A 17,517-nucleotide genomic window follows, 5' to 3' on the forward strand; every position below is an offset into this window, starting at 1 on the left:
TTACCGGAATGCATGAAATATCACAGGAGGTTTGGCCCAAGATAAATAGAAGAAAGACAGAGATAATGAGAACGGAGTATGTAATGGAAGATGAAATATCATTGGAAGGAGAAAGCATTAATGAGGTAGAATCATTTAAATATTTAGCAACTATGATCTCCAATACAGGGTCTTTAGAATTAGAGTTTAGTGAAAGATTGAATAAAGCAAATCAGAGAATGGTTAGGTTAAGTAAAATTTGGAAATCAAATTGTCTGAAATTACATAGAAAAATCAGACTTTATATCAGTTTCGTGAGATCGGTGTTACTCTTTGGACATGAGTTATGGTATGACAATGAAACAATCTTCAATAGATTTAGTAGATTTGAGAACAAAGCCCTCAGAAGGATATTGGGAGTTAAATGGCATGACAGGATTAGAAACGAGACTATAAGAGATATTACTCGAGTGCCATGTGTGGATGAGATCATGGTTGAGGGGTAGATGGAGATGGTTTGTACATGCTCTGCGCACTCCCCAAGAGATAATAGCTCTCCAAACGTTCAGCTGGGCTCTACAAGGCACTAGAAGAGTTGGAAGACCCGGGCCTACATGGCTGAGGACTATGAAGCGTGAAGTAGGAGATTATGAATGGATAAGTATTGATTTAAAAGTTCAAGATAGAGACGCTTGGCGAAATCTAACCGAGGCCCTTTGCGTCAATAGGCGTAGGAGGAGATGATGATGAAAAGAAAAAAGTTCATATTTTTTACTCTAAGCTTTCATTAAAAAATTATATTTTAGTGTTGTTGATTAGAAAAGAGCAGTAAAACAACAAAAAAAGTAATGTAAGACTTTGTTCATCGTACAGTATTCCCGCTTGGGACCTGTCCTTAAGGACCAGTAGTCCTCTTTTCATGTAGTCTATTGCTATGGCATTGCTCACTTCTAGTATACTAAACAAGAGCCCATTGCTTCCTGTGACATCAATTGTTTCCTTACCTTTCTTTGTAATTAAATTTTTTCCCTATATCTTATTTGCTTATCTCAGGAAAAGTGAACAGAGCTGTAGACAGAGTTTCTGGTTCACAAAAATGTAAGGAAGGTGATTCGAGAATCCAGGTGACACATGTAAACTTGGAAACATTTGTGTTATGAATAAGCCATGTACATGACTTCATGAACAGTTTTTACAACATTCCAGTTTCATATTTGCTACAATATATTTTTTCTTTGCAGAATGAGTTAGCTGAGCTTGGTGAAGCTGAACAAAGATCTCAAGTTGAGAAATTTCTTAACACTGAAGCTGCTGTTGCCTCACCTTCACAGGCTGCACAAGGTTGGAAAATGTTTTCTGTAAAAAAATTGTGTTGTACAAATACTGTTTAGAAATATTTTTATTCTGATGAAATTTATATGTAAGTCACATAGCTTGTCCTTACAAAGCACAGGCCTCTTGACTTTAAAATTAGATACAGGTACATATTTATTCCTACATGGATACAATCTTCAGAGTCATTTAGAAGGGAGTACTTTGTACGTTGTAAAGATCCGCTACCCTAGAGTACCCATGTAAAGATAAGGTACCCCACATATTAGCTTGTAAAGAGTAGCAACCCTAGAAATTAATGTAGATATAAATTACCACATCAATGATGATTATTAAATTAAGGATAGATAAATAACAGCATTTTATTAAGAAAATTATAATTATTCCAACACAGAGACTTACCTCGAACTACTTTCTTAGGAGTTACCTGTAATCTCCTCTCAACCGACCAGAGTTTTGTGTAGTATACCCTATCTCTGTTTTCTATGAAGGACTAACCCAGGAGAAAGGAGAACGTGCCCTGAGGGTAGACCTGAGCTAGGTCGGCGTTAGCTTGGGTCTCGCTAGTCAGTAAGTTCTCTGGTCGCGTCGTGATACCATCACGCCGCTCTCATTCTCTTACGACCCTTTGTGTCCCGACTCGTGTGTCTTACGTGGTTACCGCGTGGTATCTCTGTGCTTTTCCCTTGTGTTCTCTTGTGTTCACTACCTTTCCTTGTGTTTCCCAAGTGAATTCCTTGTTTATTCCCTTCGTGCCTGTGTCTTGTGGTTGTGTGCGATGGAGCAGATCCGCTGTTGTCCTGGGCCTAGAGCCGGAAAGTCGTGTGGAGCGTTCCTTTCCAAACCAGAAGTGGACCCTCATTCCCTTTGCTCTTCCTGTAGAGGCAGAGTGTGCTCGCCGTCGGATACATGCGATGAGTGTGTTAACTGGAATGAGATCCAGTGGGTGCGTTATGGCACGAAAAAGAAGAAGTCATCGAAACGTTCGCCCAGGAAGGCTAGCATCTCTTCGCCGTTACCGTCGCCAAGTGGACGGTCCGACGGGGCTTCTGTCTCTTCTTCCCCTACCCAGAGTAGGGGACGAGGTAAGTCCGTTGCGGGGAAAGTGCCGAGGGCCCTTCCCCAGGAGTCTAATGTATATGATGTGGGGGTTGCTGGGCCTTCTCAGGCTAGTGGGGAGCCTGATAGTGCTGTGTCTGGGGGTTCTGGAGACTCTGCCCTTGTGCTTGGGGGGCACGTCTCCTCCGACGACCCCATGTGGAGTAGTAACGCTGTGCCTGTCTCTTCGCCCGCTTCGTGGGCCTGTGTTTCAGGTACTTCAGCGGCTGGTAGCGCCCAGGAGAAGTTAGACTCTACGGTAAGTGAGCCCTTCGGGTGGAGGCTCCCTAAAACGCCAGGTAGGTCCCCGATGCAGATGGAAGAGGGCCTGGATACCTGGTTCCCAAGTGTAGTGCGACCGACCTCCTTTCCAGCTCCTCTGACGGCGGTTCCGGATTCTTTCCTACAACCCTCGACCTCTGGAACTCAGCAGGTCGCGAAGACCTCCGTGGCCCCCGCTCCTGTCCGTCGATCGGGTTGTACAGTATCGTCGGGTTCTTCGGATGGAGGTTCTTCAATCTCTTCAGAAGGTGAAGCGAGGAGGAGGCGCCGACGGCGGAGGGAGCGGTCCAGGAGCAGGCGTTCCCGCTCAAGGTCCCACTCGAGATACAGTAGGAAACGATCCAGGTCACCATGGAGGAAGTACAGGAAGAGTAGGTCCCCCGATGGTGAATGGGTCTTCGTTCCCCGTAGGAGCGATTTTCAACGTAACCCTGGCCGACGTTCCAGGGATTATTCGCCACGAAGGCCATTGTCCAGCCGAAAATATGACCCTCGCAGGGAGCAATGCGAGAAGGCCTCTTCAGGCAGGCGTAAGACCGCGAAGCTCCCGGCTCACCCCGCCCAGCGGGGGGAACCGTGCTTTCGTACGGGCAGCCTGGTCGGGTCAGCACAGCTGGCTCGGCCCTTGGACTCAAAGGAACGGTTTCCTCCGTCGGGTCAGCCCACGGGAACCGCGTCCTCGTCCTCCAAAGAGATTGTACGAACGGTAGTTCTCGCCAACACGGCGATTCCCGTCCCGACACCCGACCCTGGTGCGGAGGTTCCCGTCGGGGCAGACCGCTACCACCACAGGGGAGTGCCCGTTGATCCAGAGCCAAAGCACCCGGTAGGAGTGCCCGGTGACCCGGCTCCCCGGGATCAGGCAGAAGGTACTGCTGACGGCAGAGAAGGTTCCCCGACCGAGGACTCGGCGTATCGGAAAGTAATAGGCCTGATACGAAGGCATCATCGTATTGAGGAACCTGTTCCAACCGACGAGGACTACTGGAGGTCCTGCCTGAGTCGGTTGATGGAGGCACCCGTGCAGCAGAAAACCTCCCTGGCCCTGCCTGTGGCCAGGGATCTAGTCCTGGGACGGGCTCACTTGGATAAGGTTGTGGCTGGCAATGCCAAGGCTCCCAAGACACAGAGCTCCTCGAAGTTACTACAGGGACTCAGGTCCCAGAGTAAGTTTTATGTGCCAGAAGGGCAGCGACCGGGAGCCTGCAAGGTAGAGCCTTCCCTCGAAGTTCTGGGACAGGGTGCCCCAGAAGACAGAGCCTCTTCGGCCCCGATTTGCTTTTCGCAGTCGGAGTCGGCGATGATGGAGGAAATGTCGAAAGACTTAGTGCACGTCGCCTCTTGGTTGGACTGGTGGGCCTCCACGCTGTTAGGGGTACAGGCCACCTATGACTTGATGGACCCGGAGCAACAAAACCTACTGAAGGAGCTTATCATCTCCGGGGGCAAGACTTTGAAGTTCCTAACATATCAGTCCCTTGCCCTTTCAGCAAACTGGGTACTGCGCAAGAGGGATACTATCTTGGCGAAGCTTTCCTGGAAGATCCCGGACAGAGAAGCGAGGGCTATGAGGAGCCTTCCTATGTGGGGTGACTCCTTATTCCCCTTAAAACAGCTGGAGGAGATAATGGAGAAGGTAGCTAAACGGAAGGAAGTGGGCACTCCCAGACCTCAACCAGTAAGGAGGCCCGCCTACAAGAGGTCAACATCAGATGGGCCCTCTTCTTCTCAGGCCCCTCCTAGCCTGACGAGGAGAGACGCCCCATCTTCCTCTTGGGCTTCAGCACCACAGCCCCCCTGTAGAGGAGCTCCTGCTGCGTGTGCCTCTTTTAGAACGGCTTATTCGGCTTCCAGGAGAGGACGTTCAGGCCGCTCCTCCAGGAGGAGATAGAGTGGGAGGCCCCCTACTCCTGCCCAAGCCTCAGGTTGGGGGATGCCTCAGACGATATTGGCAAGCATGGAGGGCTCACGGAGCGGAGCCCTGGACAGTATCCGTACTGAAAGAAGGGTACAGGCTCCCGTTCTTAACGGAACCTCCACCTTTGATTCCGGCCAGCCTGACGGAGTGGCTGGCACCCAAGGACCCGTTGAAGAGGGCGGCCCTTCAAGAAGAAGTGTCCACAATGTTGGAGAAGGGTGCCATGGAAGAGGTCCTACATCCGGGGCCGGGTTTCTACAGCTGACTATTTCTGGTAGAAAAGGCGACGGGGGGATGGAGACCGGTGATAGACCTGTCAGCTCTCAACAAGTTTGTTTGCAAGACGGATTTCAAAATTGACACTCCGAAGTCGGTCTTGCAGTCCTTGAGGGAAAAAGACTATATGATGACCATAGACCTCAAGGACGCATACTTTCAAATCCCGGTCCACCCCTCAAGCCGAAAGTTTCTCCGGGTGAAGTGGGGTGCCCAGATCCTGCAATTCAAGACCCTCTACTTCAGTTTGTCAACAGCTCCCCAGGTATTCACGAGAGTCTTCACGACAGTTTCGGTGTGGGCTCACGAGCGGGGTATTCGCCTCATCCGGTACCTGGACGACTGGTTACTCCTTTCCTCCTCAGAGGGCGTTTTGAGGGAGCAAGGTGTAAAGCTGCTTCAATTTTGCAAGGATCTGGGTATCATGATCAACCCAGAAAAATCAAACCTGTCGCCCTCCACCAGGATGACCTACTTGGGGATGACACTGGATTCCCGACTAGTGAAGGCCTTTCCGTCAGAGGAACGTGTGAACAACCTAATAAAGATCCTTCTGCCTTTCCTTTCGGGGCAACCCAGGAGAGCCAAGGACTGGCAAAGGCTATCATCTGGTGTCATTGGAGAAACTGGTTCCCCAAGGGAGGCTCAGGCTCAGGAGTATCCAATGGAACCTGAAGGGTTGCTGGAACCAACTGGACTCGCCCCAAAAATTAATCCCAGTTTTGCCAGACACAATACCCTCCTTGGAGTGGTGGCAGTGCCGGTCGAATACGCTCAAGGGGATGCCCTTCGCGACCGAGCCTCCCGAGATGCTCCTATTCACAGACGCCTCCAACGAGGGATGGGGAGCACATCTCCTCAACGAGACGGCGAGAGGAACCTGGACGGACGTGGAGGAAGGCCTACACATCAATGTCCTGGAGTTGAAGGCAGTCCAAAAAGCTTGTCTGCAGTTCATCGAACTTCTAATGGGAAACACTGTGGCGTTGATGTGCGACAACGCCACAGTAGTCGCGTACATAAAGAAGCAAGGAGGCCTCAAGTCAAAGGAGTTGTGCGATCTCGCCCTAGAGATCCTGGATTGGGCAGAGTCAAACCAGATAGTAATATCGGCAAGGTTCATCCCAGGAAAGAAGAACGTCCTAGCCGACGGTCTCAGCAGGGTGGGACAGATAGTGGGAACAGAGTGGTCCCTCCTCCCAGAAGTAGCCAGGCTCATCATTCAAAGATGGGGGTCCCCAGTGATGGACCTCTTTGCAACCAGGCTGAACGCACAACTTTCTCAGGTTCCACGACAACCCACAGTCTCTACGCCTTCACGCCTGGAGACTATCGAGCGACTCCTGAGGAAGGAAGGATATTCGTCAGGAACTGCAGAAAAGATGTCGAGTTATCTGAGACGATCTTCGGCAGCAGTCTACCAAGCAAAATGGGCCGCTTTCACGAAGTGGTGTGCTTCAAAGAACATCAAGCCCTTCAAAGCCTCGGTCCCAGATATCGCAGATTTTCTAGTACATCTCAGAGACGAGGTGGGGATGTCAATTCCAGCTATAAAAGGAGTACGTGCAGCCTTGGGTCAAGTCTTCCTTCTGAAGGGCATCGACCTGGGCTCCTCTAGACACATCTCTATGCTTATCAGGAGCTTTGAACAAGCCTGCCCTCCTCAAACCGTTAGTGTGCCTCAGTGGGACTTGGCTAGGGTTCTGAAGATGTTAAGTAGTCCCCCGTTCGAACCGCTGAAAGATATTGTAGACAGGGATCTCACTCTCAAGACGGTCTTTTTGTTGGCCTTGGCCTCTGCGAAAAGAGTAGGAGAGATCCATGGGCTGTCTTACGACGTCTCTCATTTGAAGGGGTGGAGAGAAATCTCCCTCAAGTTCGTCCCTTCTTTCGTGGCAAAAACCCAGAATCCAGCAGCCTGGTATCCTAAGTTCGAGGGATTCTCAATGCCAGCCATTCCTAAGACTGGGATTCCAGAGGATTTGAGGTTGTGCCCCCGTCCGTGCCGTTAGGAAGTTCCTTGAGAGGACTGCACATCTCCGGCCGGGTATCAAAAGTCTTTTCGTCTCCACGGGTGTTACGAAGAAGCAGGTATCGAAGAATACCATCTCCTTTTGGTTGAGACAAGTTATTGCCAGGGCCTATAATGAGGAGGGACTGACCCTGCCAGGTACTCCTAGGCCACATGACATTAGAGGCCTAAGCACTTCTTTAGCCTTTGAGAAGAACATGGCAGTGGGCCAGATCCTTCGGGCGGGCACCTGGTCGAACCAGTCGACCTTCACTGCCCATTATCTCAAGGATTACTCAAGGAGGTCTTTGGACGGGTTTTCCATTGGGACAATCATCTCCGCGCTCCAGGCGATTTAACGGTGAAGCCCCAGGTGCAATCGTGGATAGCTAAACCAGGAGACACAGGTTCGTTCCTTTTCATCCTAATCCCCGTTTTCCTATCCCTACCGGAGATAACCACACATATATAACCAATGAAGACACGTCTCTGCAACTTCGTCACTGGACTCAGCATCAGGAAATATTTTAAAGGGTGAGTCCTTAGACACTAACGTGAGCTCTTTGTGTAGTTTGCCCTACCTTTCCTTTTCCGGTTTGTTTTATATAACCTAGTTCATATCTAGGTTACTTGACGTCCGCTTAGCTGGGTCTGAAGGTCAGGAAGACACTCCCACCTCCTAAAGTGTAAGTCTCCTAAGAAAGTAGTTCGAGGTAAGTCTCTGTGTTGGAACAAATCAAAACTTTTAAGTAATTTTTATTTTTCCTAACATACTTACCGAGAACTACTTTCGGGTAATGGCCCTCCCTACCTTCCCCGAGTGCCTTTCTGCCCTTGCAGGGACTTTTTGCACCATCCGAGGAACTTACTGACTAGCGAGACCCAAGCTAACGCCGACCTAGCTCAGGTCTACCCTCAGGGCACGTTCTCCTTTCTCCTGGGTTAGTCCTCCATAGAAAACGGAGGTAGGGTATACTACACAAAACTCTGGTCGGTTGAGAGGAGATTACAGGTAACTCCTAAGAAAGTAGTTCTCGGTAAGTATGTAAGGAAAAATAAAAATTTTTGATATTTATTAAAAAGCAAAATTTGGCAAAGATAAGAACATTAAATAGCAAAAATAGATATTTAAGAATGTTGATCAGGAATTGACGTTCAGAATTCATGAAACGTGTCTTGTTTATTTATTTCATTCCACATAAATTTTTGAAGATATGTATGTAGAAATTCCCTTTTGCAACCTTGCATTCTCTTGATCTTTGTTTTATGCCTTCCCCAATAGCTTTCAATTGCTTGTGATTGCACACCTGTATGTGGGTCTATAGAACAAACAGAATGATTGACTGTATGATGCTCAAGATCTAGATCTCGCTGAATATTCGAGTAAGCCTTCCACTGGTCGCTATGAATAACTGTTCCAGACCTGACCACTTTTTTATTATGGGTAATAGAATCATGGCACTACAAGATTCTATTATCTCCATGTAACCTAAACAAGGCACTGTACTTGTCTCCACAAGACCGAAGACCCATATAGGCTCCTTGGGTCCTCATCCTCTATGGTACTTGGGCTTATGCAAAAAGCATGATTCGTCAATTTGAACAACCATTCCTGCACCACCAAGGTTAATGGGATTTTTTTCGAAGAATTTTGTGCATATTTCACGGAAAAAATTAAAAATGTCTACTACTGTTACTCTTGAAATATTTAATAAATTTACAGCCTGAGTAACACTTACATCTTCACACCAAGAGAATATTGCTTCTATCCATTTCTGTAGTGACAATCTTGATCGGAAAAAGGTCAATTCTTTACGAATTGATGTGCTTTGTATTTTGCACAGTCTTTTTGTTGACATTTCCATATGTATTTATCTTGTATTGATGAGCATCCTGTCCAGTTCATTGCAGTCTTACACTTGCTACATTTCATTTCAATCCTCAATAATCCATGTTGCTTCATCCAGTTTATAACTGACAGTGGGTCTTCAGCTATAAGTGGTTTTGTAACATCCTGGTATGTTGCACGAGCCATACTTAAAGGGTGTGCTCTTAACAAATATATGTGGAGAACTAAACTGTATATTTAAAAGAAGATAACCTTCCCTCCAAGAAAAAGGCTTGTTAAAAATTGTTAATTCTATAAACAAGCTTGTAAAGATTGGCCATCCTCAGAATTAGCTTGTTAAGATAAACAACCCTCAGGTACTCTGGGGTTGCGGATCTTTACAACGTCCGGTACTTCTGATGTCAATTTTCTATGACCAGACAGTAAAAAAGAAAAGTGGGGTTCAATTGTACCTATAGTAGGTTACTTAGCAACTCCAATGATTGGCAACGTTATATGCTGCTGTGATGCAAACTCCGCTCTACTCCTGGCCATTGTCCCAATAGGAGGTCTTCCCTCTGCTTATCTATGATCACGACTTCACTTCTCCACAATGGATTACAATTACAGTGCTTTGTGCTTTTGTTATCACTTGTGCTTATTATGTCCAGTGTCACTAGTATCATGCGTACCTACTCCGACCCTGATGGTCAGCCTTATGGCACTTTTATGGGTCGGGTTGAGGTCGGTCTGCATCTTCTTTGCCCTTTATACAGTGGTAAACATTCTGTGGAATCTCCATGTGAGTATTGTAGGGAGTGGCATCCTCCCAGTGGAAGAGATATCGTTCCTGTTGAAAGAAACAGCCTAAAAGGGATTGTTCCTTTTCCTCCTCTTCTTCTGATGACAGTAAGAAACATAGGCTCTTCTTCAACGACTGATACCACCTATCCTGCTCCTAAGCCCTCTGAATCTCCAGTTACAGAGAACGAAAATCTTGTTTTATTTAATCATGATGATTTTGTGAATGCGATATCACTTGTAATGAGTGATAGCGAATCATTGCCAGTCGCTGCACTTCTAGTGCCTGATCCAGTCCCAGTGTCCTTGGTCCCCAATTATTCTGATTTGTACAAATCTCCCTTGCCTCTCACTAGTATGCTGAGTGATGAGCTGTTTATGGCGTAGTTTCTGTGGGATAACTGTTCACTTCTAGAGGTTTCACCCGTAAAAGTATCGACAGCCTCCCCTCATAACCATACACGAACGACACACTCGAGAGTAGAGATTGCCATCTCCCCCTGTACTGGGGCAGCCCTGTAGGAGGATCCTTATCCTACACCCTTCTGTTCCTGTGTGCGGGGCTTGCCTCGTACACCTCGGGGTCCTTGGCACTGCTCTCCACTTATGAGTTCTCAGGACTTGTCCCAGAATTCTCTATCCCATTATGTTGACAATCTGACTGCTTCAGCAATGTCCACAACCACGACTTCGGCTAGACCAAGTTGTTCAAGTACAGTATTGTTGATTCTTCCCTTTCCAAGCAAACTGTATTGAAGCCAACTGTAACAACTATGCATACTTTAATTCTGTACTTGTTTGTTGTATGTCCTACAGCCTTGTTGGAGCCTGAGGCTAACACGTCTGTATGTGCTGCAGTCCCTGTGAGCGCTGATGTCATTGAATGCTTTGCCATTACAGCTCATGAAGGTATTTCTCCATACAATGACTTTGATGCCATGTTACACGATAATTCACGGTCTGATTGTGCTATTACTACCCAAGTTTGTAAATGAATGGAACCTCCTCAGGGATATGTTCCTTCAACTTTTATATTTGATATATTTTGAAAAATTATCATATACAGTATATGAATAATAAAAGTAAGAAAAACTGGAAATTACAGGACATAAATATGTACATAAATATATATATATATATATATATATATATATATATATATATATATATATATATATATATATATATATATATATATATATATATATATATATATATGTATAATATATATACATATATATATATATATATATATATATATATATATATATATATATATATATAAATTTTTGATACATTAATGTCTGGATTCTCTTAACGACCTTGGGATCAGAGCCCCAGGCGAAATCACACAAAGACAAGAGCTTTTGCCCGGCCGGGAATCGAACCCCATTAGCTACGATGGTGAAGATGGGTTGATTTCAATTCTAAGTACAAAACAACTGAATTCGACAGGTATAAGTACAGAAGAATTGTCATTGACTTTTATCTTTCTTCGTGGCCAAGTGGTTTAGTCACTGTCTATACAAGCTTGCCGACCAGGGTTCGATTCCCGGCCGGGCACAAGCTCTTGTCTTTGTGTGATTTTGCCTGGGGCTTTGATCCCGAGGTCGTTAAGAGAATCCAGACATTAATGTATCAAAAATTTATATGGCTTATTTGAATATGAAAAACACGTCTAAATGTGCAAAATTTATCATTAATCGAATGCCAAGTAACAAACTACCAATTAGCTACGATGGTGAAGATGGGTTGATTTGAATTCTAAGTACAAAACACCTGAATTCGACAGGTATAAGTACAGAAGAATTGTCATTGACTTTTATCTTTCTTTGTGGCCAAGTGGTTTAGTCACTGTCTATACAAGCTTGCCGACCAGGGTTCGATTCCCGGCCGGGCACAAGCTCTTGTCTTTGTGTGATTTCGCCTGGGGCTCTGATCCCAAGGTCGTTAAGAGAATCCAGACATTAATGTATGAAAAATTTATATGGCTTATTTGAATATGAAAAACACGTCTAAATGTGCGAAATTTATCATTAATCGAATGCCAAGTAACAAACTACCAATTAGCTACGATGGTGAAGATGGGTTGATTTCAATTCTAAGTACAAAATACCTGAATTCGACAGGTATAAGTACAGAAGAATTGTCGTTGACTTTTATCTTTCTTCGTGGCCAAGTGGTTTAGTCACTGTCTATACAAGCTTGCCGACCAGGGTTCGATTCCCGGCCGGGCACAAGCTCTTGTCTTTGTGTGATTTTGCCTGGGGCTTTGATCCCGAGGTCGTTAAGAGAATCCAGACATTAATGTATCAAAAATTTATATGGCTTATTTGAATATATACGTATATATATATATATATATATATATATATATATATATAATATATATATTATTATATATATATATATATATATATATATAATATATATTATTATTGTATATATATATATATATATATATATATATATACATATATATATATATATATATATATATATATATATATATGTATATATATATATATATATATATATATATATATATATATATATATATATATATATATATATATATATATGTATATATATATACATATATATATATATATATATATTATATATATATATATATATATATATATATATATATATATATATATATATATATATATATATATATATATATATATATATATATATATATATATATATATATATATATATATATATATATATATATATATATATATATATATATATATATATTTATATATATATTATATATATATTGTATATATATATATATATATATATATATATATATATATATATATATATATATATATATATATATATATATATATATATATATATATATATATATGTACACATATATATATATATATATATATTATTATTATTATTATTATTAATTGCTAAGCTACAACCCTAGTTGGAAAAGCAAGATGCTATAAGCCCAAGGGCCCCAACAGGGAAAATAGCCCAGTGAGGAAAGGAAAAGAGGAAAATAAAATGTTCTAAGAAGAGTAACAACATTGAAATAAATATCTACAATATAAACTATAAAAAAATTTGACAAAACAAGAGGAAGAGAAATAAGAAAGAATAGTGTGCTCAAGTGTACCCTCAAGCAAGAAAACTCTAACCCAAGACAGTAAAAGACCATGGTACAGAAGATACGGCACTACCCAAGACTAGAGAGCAATGATTTGATTTTGGAGTGTCCTTCTCCCAGAAGAGCTGCTTACCATAGGTATAGAGTCTCTTCTACCCTTACTAAGAGGAAAGTAGCCACTGAACAATTACAGTGCAGTAGTTAACCACTTGGGCAGAGAAGAATTGTTTGGTAATCTCAGTATTGTCAGGTGTATGAGGACAGAGGAGTTATCTGAAAAGAATAGGCAAAGGGAAAGAACAATAACCAGAGAGAGGGATCCAATGTAGTACTATCTGGCCAGTCAATGGACCCCATAAGTCTCTAGTGGTAGCATCTCAACATTATATATATATATATATATATATATATATATATATATATATATATATATATATATATATATATATATATATATATATATATTTGTTCCAACACGGAAACTTACCTCAAACTACTTTCTTAGGAGTACCTGGAATCTCCTCTCATCCGACCAGAGTTTTGTATAGTTTACCCTACTTCCGTTTTCTGTGAGGGCTAACCTCAGGCGGAAGGATAGGTGCCCGGGTCAGGGAGCGTGCTAGCTTGGGTCTCGACCCTTAGTAAGTTCTCTGGTCGCGTCGCGATATCATCTCGACGCTCTCCTTATCTCAGTGCGACTCTTTGTGTCCCCGATCCCTTTGTGTCCCGCGTGGTTCCCACGTGGTATCCCTGTGCTTTCCCTTTGTGTCCCCGCGGTATCGCGTGTTAACCTTGTCCTTCCCTTGTGTTCCCTTGTTCTCACGTGTTATCCTTGTCCTTATTACCCTTTCCCGCAGCGTTCCTGTGTCTTGCGGTGTTGCGATAGTGCGTGATGGAGCATCCCCGCCGTTGTCCAGGGCCTAGGGCTGGGAAGTTGTGTGGTGCGTTTCTGTCTAAGCCGGAGGTAGACCCTCATTCCTTGTGCTCGTCGTGTAGGGGTAGAGTATGTTCCCCGTCGGACACGTGTCCGGAGTGCGTTTCGTGGAGTGAGGTGCAGTGGGTACGATTCGGTACCAAGAAGAAGAAGTCTTCCAAGAGGTCGCCCAAGAAGGCTAGCACCTCTTCGCCCTTTACGTGTCCAGAAGGACCGTCAGATAGAGTTTCCTTTCCACCTTCCCCTACCTAGAGTAGGGGACGAGGTAAGTCCATTGCGGGGAAGAAGCCAGAGGTTCTTCCCCAGGAGTCTGTTATACATGATAGTGGGGTAACAGCTTCTTTCCAGGCAAGTAGGGGGCCTGAAGGTGTGGTTAGTGGGGGTCCTAGAGACGATGCCCTGGTGCTCGCGGGTCACGTCTCGTCTGATGATCCCATGTGGAGTAAAAATGTCCCTGTCTCTTCGCCCGCATCATGGGCATGTTTTTCAGGTACCTCCGCAGCTGAAGGCGCCCCCGAGAAGGAAGACTCACCGTCGGCGGATCCCCTCGAATGGGTGCCTCCGAGGACGCCCTGTAGGTCCCCGTTGAGGTTGGAGGAAGGCCTCGGATCCTGGTTCCCTAGCGTAGAGCGCCCACGCTCTCCCCCAGCACCGCCGTCGTCAGTACCGGATGTGTTCCTGCAGCCCACGCCCTCCGTAGGACAACAAGTCGTTCAGGCAACCACTCTTCAGGCCCCTGCCCCTCGGCCGTGTTACGAAGAGTCCTCTGATTCATCGGTAGCAGCAACCTCTTATTCCTCGGAAGGGGAAACCCGGAGGAAATCCCGGCGGAAGCGTGAGAGATCCTGGAGAAGGCATTCCCGTTCGCGGTCACGTTCCAGGTCTCGACACGGAAGGAGGCACTCCAGGTCTCCTAGGAGAAAATTCAGAAGGAGCAGAACAACCGGGGAAGAATGGGGGGTCATCCCCCGCAGTAAGCTCGTGGACCTCACTTTGGTCCCGAGCACTTCGGGTTGGCGCCCCAGAGACAAGTCTCCTGGAAGGTTCTCCTCCAGCCACAAGCTAGAGCCACGGAGGGACTCGGCCGACAGGCGTAAGACCACGAGGATTCCGACTCAATCTGCCCAGCGGAGGGAGTCGCCCCTTCGGACGGGCAGCCTCGTCGTGTCCTCGAAAATAGCACCGCGGACCCTGGAGAAGGAGAGACGGCTTCCTCCGTCGGGCAAGCCCACGGAAGCCTCGTCCTCCACGACGAAGGTCAGACAGAAGACGGAGGCCCTCGCTACCACGGCAATGCCCGTCCTGCGTCCAGAGCCTTACACGGAGGCATCCGTCGGGGGAATTCCTCCTAGAGAAGTTGGCCGCCAGACGGAGGACGTCGACGACAACGCGGAGGGCGCGCCAGCGGAGGACTCGGCTTATAGGAGGGTGATAGGCTTCATTAGGCGGCACCATCGTATAGAGGAGCCTGAACCCTCCGACGAGGATGCTTGGCGCTCTAGCCTCAATAGGCTAATGGAGGCCCCCGTTGGCTCTTCCAGTGGCCAGGGACGTGAGGCTCGGTAGAGCTCACGTCAATGAAATTGTGGCTGGCAATGCAGAGGCCCCCAAATCTCAGAGCTTCTCGAAGTTGCTCCAGGGACTGAGATCCCAGAGTAGGTTCTATCTGCCAGAGGGACAGCATCCAGGGGCCTGCAAGATGGAGCCCTCCCTCGAAGTTTTAGGCCAAGGGGCCCCGGAAGACAGAGCCTTATCAGCCCCAATCTGCTTCTCCAAGTCAGAGGCGACGATGATGGAGGAGATGGCGAAAGACCTAGCGAACGTCGCCTCTTGGTTAGATTGGTGGGCTTCCACTCTCGTAGGTATTCAATCCTCCCACGACCTCTCAGTTCCGGGGAATCAGGCTCTCCTGAAGGAGCTGATTATCTCGGGAGGTAGAGCGTTGAAGTTCTTGTCTTACCAGTCCCTAGCCTAATCAGCCTACTGGGTACTCAGGAGGAGAGACACTGTCCTGAGCAAGTTGTCTTGACGGATACCGGACAGAGAAGCAAGGGCCCTGAGGAGCTTGCCCCTGTGGGAAGATGTCCTCTTTCCCCTGAAAGAGGCAGAGGAAATCATGGAGAAGGTCCTGAAGCGGAAGGATGTGAGTGTTCCCAGACCCCAAGCACCGTGGAGACCCATTCACGGGAGACCTGCGTCCGATGGGCCTACTACTCCTCGAGCCTCGTCTACCCAGCCCAGGAGAGACGCCCCAACAGCTCCTTGGTCGCAGCCATCGCAGCCCTCCCGTAGGGGAGCAGCATCAGCTCCAGCCTCCTTTAGGACTTCCTACTCGGCCTCCAGGAGGGGGCATACAGGTCGCTCCTCCAGAAGGAGATAGGGAGAGGCGCCCCCTACTCCTGCCCAAGCCTCAGGTGGGGGGATGCCTCAGACTTTTTTGGCAAGCATGGAAAAACCACGGAGCAGACCCGTGGACAGTAACAGTGTTGAAGGAGGGGTACAGGCTACCGTTTCTGGCAGAACCTCCGCCCCTGATTCCAGCCATTCGGGCGGAGTGGTTGGCTCCCAAGGACCCTTTGAAGAGGACAGCCTTGCAAGAGGAAGTCTCCGCGATGTTGGCAAAGGGAGCAATGGAAACAGTACAGGAGCCGGGCCCGGGCTTCTACAGTCGGCTCTTCCTGGTGGAGAAGGCAACGGGAGGTTGGAGACCGGTCATAGACCTCTCGGCCCTCAACAAGTTTGTGTGCAAAACCGACTTCAAGATGGACACCCCGAAGTCGGTCCTGGAGTCCTTGAGGGAAGGGGACTTCATGATGTCCATAGACCTCAAGGACGCTTATTTTCAAATTCCAGTTCACCCCTCCAGTATCTTCGGGTGTAGTGGGGTGCCCAGACATGGCAGTTTAAGTCCCTCTGTTTCAGACTGTCCACAGCGCCTCAAGTCTTCACGAGGGTCTTCGCAACAGTCTCAGTGTGGGCTCACGAACGGGGCATCCACCTGATTCGTTACCTAGACGACTGGTTGCTCCTTTCATCTTTAGAGGAAGTTTTGAGAGAACAAGGCGCGAAGCTGCTGCAGTTCTGCAAGATTCTGGGCATCACCATCAACCTGGAGAAGTCTCATCTGTCACCCTCCACCAGGATGACTTACCTAGGGATGGTCCTAGATTCCCGTTTAGTGAGAGCCTTTCCGTCAGAAGACAGGCTGATCAACTTGGACCAGATCCTCTGCCCCTTCTTGTCGGGATAACCCAGTAGAGCAAAGGACTGGCAGAGGTTAATAGGTCATCTCGTATCATTGGAGAAACTGGTTCCCCAAGGGAGGCTCAAACTCGGGAACTTCCAATGGAATCGGAAGGGACTCTGGAACCAGATAGATTCCCCCCACAAGGTGGTTTCCATTCTCCCGGAAACGAAAGAAGCCCTAGAATGGTGGCAAGACCGGACGAACACCCTCTGATGCCCTTCGCAGCCGATCCCCCCGAGATGCTTCTCTTCACAGATGCTTCCAAGGAGGGATGGGGTGCCTATCTTCTTGGAAGGTCAGCAAGAGGCAGTTGGACAGAGGAAGAAAAGGCACAACACATAAACATCCTAGAGATGAGGGCGTTTCGAAGGGCGTGCCTACAGTTCGTCAGCCTTCTACGGGGAAACACCGTGGCACTGATGTGCGACAACGCCACAGTAGTAGCATACATAAAGAAGCAGGGAGGACTGAAATCGAAGGAGCTGTGCGATCATACGTTATACTCCTGGATTGGGCCAAGTCAGAGCAGATCACGATCACAGCAAGGTTCATTCCAGGGAAAAGAAACGTCCTGGCCGACGGACTCAGCAGGATGGGTCAAGTGGTAGGAACCGAGTGGTCCCTGCACCCACAGGTAGCCAAGCTCATCATCCAGAAATGGGGTTTGCCAGT

At 46.7% G+C, this 17,517-nt stretch overlaps 1 protein-coding gene across 1 annotated transcript in view; it reads left to right on the forward strand.

The window, feature by feature from the left end:
* The window catches only part of LOC137655685 (nitric oxide synthase-interacting protein homolog), a 137,175-nt gene that overhangs the window by 74,525 nt on the left and 45,133 nt on the right, over positions 1–17,517 (forward strand). Inside the window, exon 4 of the mRNA XM_068389644.1 lies at positions 1,221–1,320. Coding sequence (XP_068245745.1) covers positions 1,221–1,320 — 100 coding nt within the window. The remainder of the gene's footprint in view (positions 1–1,220; positions 1,321–17,517) is intronic.

The sequence above is a fragment of the Palaemon carinicauda genome, chromosome 16 (genome assembly GCF_036898095.1).
Source record: "Palaemon carinicauda isolate YSFRI2023 chromosome 16, ASM3689809v2, whole genome shotgun sequence".
In the NCBI taxonomy this organism is placed as follows: domain Eukaryota; kingdom Metazoa; phylum Arthropoda; class Malacostraca; order Decapoda; family Palaemonidae; genus Palaemon; species Palaemon carinicauda.